At 43.3% G+C, this 6,348-nt stretch overlaps 1 protein-coding gene across 1 annotated transcript; it reads right to left on the bottom strand.

Moving 5' to 3' along the window:
- Positions 1-887: 887 nt before the first annotated feature.
- LOC110532719 (translocon-associated protein subunit delta) lies at positions 888-5,576 on the bottom strand. The gene is made up of 6 exons (XM_021616823.2): positions 5,372-5,576; positions 5,075-5,193; positions 4,866-4,940; positions 4,568-4,657; positions 1,979-2,044; positions 888-1,825 (listed from the first exon to the last, which is right to left on the bottom strand). The coding sequence occupies exons 1-6, from the start codon at positions 5,418-5,420 to the stop codon at positions 1,721-1,723; spliced, it is 504 nt and encodes a 167-aa protein (XP_021472498.1). The 5' UTR covers positions 5,421-5,576; the 3' UTR covers positions 888-1,720.
- Between the last annotated feature and the right edge of the window lie 772 nt (positions 5,577-6,348).

The raw sequence follows: 6,348 nt of genomic DNA, 5'->3' as shown, positions 1-6,348 counted from the left end.
GGCACTGTATAGATTAGGGAAAAACTGGTTTTAAGCTGGTGTTTTTTCCAGAATTTATCTCCACAGTTCAAGTAGAAAGGATGTTGTGAGTACATTGGAAAGATAGTGGTGAGTCAAGAGCAGGCTGATATTTATTAGGATGAATCTGGTCCTGGAGGCAGAGCTGAGCGGTTTGGCCAATGACCTTGAGCCTTATTGGACGGGCACTTGTAATATAACTCTATGGCAGGACTCAAAGGGCTGACATTTGGATGTCAACCCTTAATGACAAACTTGGCGATGACGTAGTGTCCCTATGAGTGACAGAACACTGAGCCAATCACAGCGCAATGCTCCTATTTTTTTGCCGACACGCCCCACCAGAAAACAAAAAAGACCATGTTTGTATGCGGCTTTATTAACTCAATGATAAATAAATATTGTTTGCAAACTGACATGTGACACGTATTAAATCCAAAATAACAGGCAAGCCCCTAAATATTTTGTTGCTAAAAATGTGGGGCTCAAAACAGGTGGCTCGGCCCCACTTACACTAAATGACAGGTCTCAACTGAAAACCTATACAGTATAACAGGCATCCAATTTCACAAATAAACCCCCCTACCCCTTGACTGTTAAGACAATGTCGGCATTTTGAAGCTCACTACCTAATTTTACATATTTTGTAATGCCTCATTCCAAGTGACAAACATTCCAGCGAAATTAGAGGGCCTCAGATCCTGTATACCCAGTCTATAATCCATCCATGGTAATGAATGTATGAAGCAGCAGATGTCACATCAGACTGTAGCATGATGTACTCCAGTACCCATAATGCAAGACAGTATTGCATTATGGGTGCTGTAGAACATGCCTCACACACACACTGGGAGTAAGACACACTAGGATAAAAATCGAACCATTTATTTATTAATTTGACCACCGAGCAACAAATAATCACCAATCCTGAAATATCTGGACTCATCAGCCAGCCAGTGCAACAGTTACATTTAGATCAGTCAGCCACTACAAAGTTCACAGGGGCTTTAGTCTTGCACACCAGGGTTGGTATTCAGTGTCTCAGCGTATAATGCCTGATCTGGGATCAGTTTTGCCTTTCAGATCACAAGACCGAGGGGACCGAATGCTAGATCAGCACTTCTACTCAGACCCTTGTACGTACAGAACCAGCTTTTTTTTTTATAGAGTGTTTAGTATCAGTACAGATATCACACAATACATGAGTCCTTTACAAGAAAGACCATGAACTGATGGACAGATATACTTGTCTTTCAGGGGTTAAGTCCACTGGAAGATAAGCAATAAGCATGAGGCTGTGGAAGGAAGTCAGCATTGGTCAAAAGAAACAGTCCTTTCACTTTCAAAACTTGGGTTTGCTTTTGAACAAAAATGACTGCACTCAGTGGGGTTCATTGGGATCGATTGAGATGTACGTCATTTATTTTTGGTTGACAAAACAATGGCTTCTTCTAGGAATTGATCGAAAATAATCAGCCTGCGTTGAAAATATAAAATAATTACAAAACAAATTGTTCTAGTTCCGTATCTCAAAATGGATGGTGGCATATTGTTGTTCTGCCAAAGGTATGCTCAGGTTGGATTGTTAGAAAAATCACCAGCATTCAAAAATCTTTCAGAGAGCCAGTTGTAGAGAACCTTGGGACGTGTAGTCCTTTATGCCTGGATGGTGCTCTTAGAGAACCTTGGGACGTGTAGTCCTTTATGCCTGGATGGTGCTCTTAGCGCTAAAAGCCAGGTAATACACCAGGATGCCAATGAGAGCAGCCATAACCTCAGTAGGCACCCACGGGCCGTTCCACGCTCCCTAGAATAGACAAGACAAAGCCGCAGTTAGGAAGGAATCTCAGATGAGAATGAGGTACACTAGGAGTTTCCAATTTTCAAATTGTATTGTGCGTAGAAGACACATCCATAAGCGGTGATCGGTATTCATTGGTTATGCTCTTCACAGACTCACCCTGTGATCTACATTGACAGAGAAAAGGGGCTGGATGGATTCTACATCCTCATTGTTCCTCTGGGCCTGGATAAAACAAACAACACAAAAACAGACAAACATTTGCATATGGCTAAAAGCTACAGTATTTCTTTAATCAAATGGCAGGGGCACAAACAGACAAGCATGAATGCACCAGGGTTCCCGTTAGGCTGAACGCTGTCATTTACAGGCTATTAAAAAAAATAAATACAAAAAACGTCGATAAATAAGTGTTGCCGGCCAAATTGTCCATGTGAGAAAAAGAAAAAGTAATAACAAGCATTTCACAATTAATTTATGTAAAACACTAGTGGATATGCTCCAACTTCCAAGGCAAATATAATTCATAGGCTAATAAATCTTCAAGCTGCTTGGAAAATAATATTGGGTATGTTTCTCTTTACTTACACAAAAGACTTGAGATCCTAATAAAGGGAGGGGCAAAATTGGCAAAGAATGTGTTGATTATCCCCGTTTCCCATGTGCACGCCGACAGGGGATTATTTCACACCCCCATAGGTAAGATCAACACCCTTAACCCCCCCCATAGGTAAGATCAACACACCCACCCCCCCATAGGTAAGATCAACACCCCCCCCCCCCCCCCCCCCATAGGTAAGATCAACACCCTTAACCCCCCCATAGGTAAGATCAACACCCTTAACCCCCCCATAGGTAAAATCAACACCCTTAACCCCCCCATAGGTAAAATCAACACGCTTAACCCCCCCATAGGTAAAATCAACACCCTTAACCCCCCCATAGGTAAAATCAACACCCTTAACCCCCCATAGGTAAAAGCAACATACCGCTCCCCCCCGTAGGTAAAATCAACATACCGCTCCCCCCGTAGGTAAAATCAACATACCGCTCCCCCCCCCCGTAGGTAAAATCAACATACCACTCCCCCCCCGTAGGTAAAATCAACATACCGCTCCCCCCGTAGGTAAAATCAACATACCGCTCCCCCCCGTAGGTAAAATCAACATACCGCTCCCCCCCGTAGGTAAGATCAACATACCGCTCCCCCCCCGTAGGTAAGATCAACATACCGCTCCCCCCCCGTAGGTAAGATCAACATACCGCTCCCCCCCCGTAGGTAAGATCAACATACCGCTCCCCCCCCGTAGGTAAGATCAACATACCGCTCCCCCCCGTAGATAAGATCAACATACCGCTCCCCCCCGTAGGTAAGATCAACATACCGCTCCCCCCCGTAGGTAAGATCAACATACCGCTCCCCCCCGTAGGTAAGATCAACATACCGCTCCCCCCCGTAGGTAAGATCAACATACCGCTCCCCCCCGTAGGTAAGATCAACATACCGCTCCCCCCCGTAGGTAAGATCAACATACCGCTCCCCCCCGTAGGTAAGATCAACATACCGCTCCCCCCCGTAGGTAAGATCAACATACCGCTCCCCCCCGTAGGTAAGATCAACATACCGCTCCCCCCCGTAGGTAAGATCAACATACCGCTCCCCCCGTAGGTAAGATCAACATACCGCTCCCCCCCGTAGGTAAGATCAACATACCGCCCCCCCCCCCGTAGGTAAGATCAACATACCGCTCCCCCCCGTAGGTAAGATCAACATACCGCTCCCCCCCGTAGGTAAGATCAACATACCGCTCCCCCACGTAGGTAAGATCAACATACCCCCCCGTAGGTAAGATCAACAGGACAACCACCTCTGCGGCACTCAACCAATCAGGCCTTTATGGTAGAGTGGCCAGAAGGAAGCCACTCCATAGTAAAAGGCACGACAGACCCCTCAGAACAAGATTCTCTGGTCTGATGAAACCAAGATTGAAGTCTTTGGCCTGAATACCAAGCGTCACGTCTGGAGGAAACCTGGCACCATCCCTACGGTGAAGCATGGTGATGGCAGCATCATACTGTGTGGATGTTTTTCAGCGGCAGGGACTGGGAGACTAGTCAGGACCGAGGGAAAGATTAACAGAGCAAAGTAGAGAGAGATCCTTGATGAAAACCTGCTCCAGAGCGCTTCGGACCTCAAACTGGGGCAAAGGTTCGTCTTCCAAAAGGACAACGACCCTAAGCACACAGCCAAGACAACGCAGGAGTGGCTTCGGGACATTTGACAGAAGCTGGATCCCTTCTAGCCATGACCAACCCCCCCCCACAGGTTGTTATATTATACAAATGTATTTTGAAGTTGTGTTTTATTACTGTGTAGGTGATGTGTTCTAGGCTAAATGTTTTTTTTATTTTTTATTAATTTATAGCAGGGATGAAGACAACAGGTAATGTTTTGCTTTTCAATATAACCTGTCATGTTGGTATATTTTAACTTTACAGGCTAATATCTACTCTGTTAAGATGAATTACAATAATCTAAATGTGATTTTAAACACTGTAGGTGGACAGCACCCAATGTATATGGAAATTTCTCAAACATCTGGGAAATTAAAATCTTTCCGGTCACATTGTCCAACGCCAAAAGTTTCCCAACAGAATCCCTGGAATGCACCTACCTTATGCAGACAGCACTTGTGTGTGTGTGTGTGTGTGTGTGTGAGAGAGAGAAAGAGACACTATAGGGCCTACCTTGCGTAGAGAGCTGTAGGACTCCTCATCAAAGAACTTGACCTGGTATGTACCAGAGCTGGCCTGTTTGTGGGGCATGCTCCAGGACACCTGAGAAACAAGAAACATATGTCATATAGCTAAACACACAAGTTACTCTTCATAAGTGCGTATTGGACATATAGGGGCGGTTTCCTGGACACCGATTAAGCCTAGTCCTGGCCTATAAAGCATTTTCAACTGAGATTCTCCATTGAGCATATTTGTTTTAGTCTGGGAAACAGCAGTGTGTGTATGACCAGAGCCATGTATTTATTACCTGGTACTTGCCAACATCCTGGCCTCTAGTCACAGGGAACTGTCTTCCATTGACATCAGCATACAGAGCCACACTCTGTTGAAGGAAGACAAACAAAAAAAAAAAAAAAAAATATATATATATATATATATATATATACATACATACACACACACACACATACATACATACACACATATAAACTATATGTAGTTTGATAACTACAGTACCTGGGCTCCATTGGCACAGGCCAGGCTGAGCTCCACGATGAATACGGACTCGGAAGAGATGACGGCATCAGAAGTGGTGTAGGCAGAGGGTGTAATCACAGGGTCTGAACAGCTCTCACCTAAACAGACAGCAAAAACGTCTTTATTAGAGATTTATGGTATCAAACATTGCAAAACATGAACACATTACTTGTAAAGATATAGTTAACTCGCTAGCAAATTCTCATCAGTTAGCTACTGATGCTAACTAGCGAGCTACATTTCCTTGACGTTAAGTAATTCTCTGAAATTACTTACCCGTGCACAGGCATACAAGAGCAAGAAACGCTGCTATTCTGGTCATCATGGTTGATTTATCAAAATGTGTTAACACGACTAAGAATTGTGGAACTAGTTATTTCGCGATATCACCAATTATTACAGCCACGTCTTCCTTCAAAAACCCTTTCAGACCGGTGCGCTGTAATGACGTGTACTGTATCCGCGGGATGCATTATGGGAACGTGACTCTGTTGACACGTCACCTCTCACTGATAATATATGAAATGTCTTTATTATAGGCCATTAGAATAAACTCCTAAAACAAAACCATACTGCATGATGGTACATTTATATTTGATCCAAAATCATCATTTAAAAATAGATGTACCAATCCCAGATCGGCTCTTTAAATAAACATTTGAAGGTTATTTAATTCCAGGTAACAGATACTCTGTGTTACTGCATTCCTTGAATTTGCCTGCTCTGATGTCGAGATCGTTCCTTTGTTACAACTTGTATTGCACTGAAATTGATTTATTACCAACTGCTGCGCAATATTGTAGGTCCTGACTTTCCCCTGAAAACAAAGTAACACAAGTAGGCTTAGATATACATTTTTATTTTTTCAATAAAAATGCTAATTTCATTAATCCAGCCACAGCTATAGTATATGAAACCAAAATAAATCCCATTTCATTTAGCAGGTTAATGTGCTCTGTTTACTCTAAATTTCAACCACTAAGTTATGAGACAGTAAATACCCAGTGTACAAAACATTAAGAACACCAGCTCTTTCAATGACATAGCCTTCACCTGGTCAGTCTATGATCCCTTACTGATGTCACCTGTTAAATCCACTCCAATCGTAGAATATTAAGGGGATAAGACCGGTTAAAGAAGGATTTGTAAACCTTGAGACAAAGATTGTGTATGGGGGCCATTGAGAGTGAATGGGAAAGACAAAAATTGTAAATACCGGTGAACATGGTATGGTAGTAGGTGCCAGGCACACT

Source organism: Oncorhynchus mykiss, chromosome 9 (assembly GCF_013265735.2).
Source record: "Oncorhynchus mykiss isolate Arlee chromosome 9, USDA_OmykA_1.1, whole genome shotgun sequence".
Taxonomy (NCBI): Eukaryota; Metazoa; Chordata; class Actinopteri; order Salmoniformes; family Salmonidae; genus Oncorhynchus; species Oncorhynchus mykiss.
The sequence above is the reverse complement of the archived record's forward strand: the minus strand, read 5'-3'. Positions and strand labels throughout refer to the sequence as shown.

Excerpts from the sequence above, each read along its gene's own strand:
- LOC110532719 (XM_021616823.2), bottom strand. The coding sequence starts at position 5,420 with ATGATGACCAGAATAGCAGCGTTTCTTGCTCTTGTATGCCTGTGCACG. Across the intron at positions 4,658-4,865 it reads AGGATGTTGGCAAGTACCAG|GTGTCCTGGAGCATGCCCCA; the intron begins GTAATAAATACA and ends CTTGTTTCTCAG. Across the intron at positions 2,045-4,567 it reads CCTACAGCTCTCTACGCAAG|GCCCAGAGGAACAATGAGGA; the intron begins GTAGGCCCTATA and ends TGTTTTATCCAG.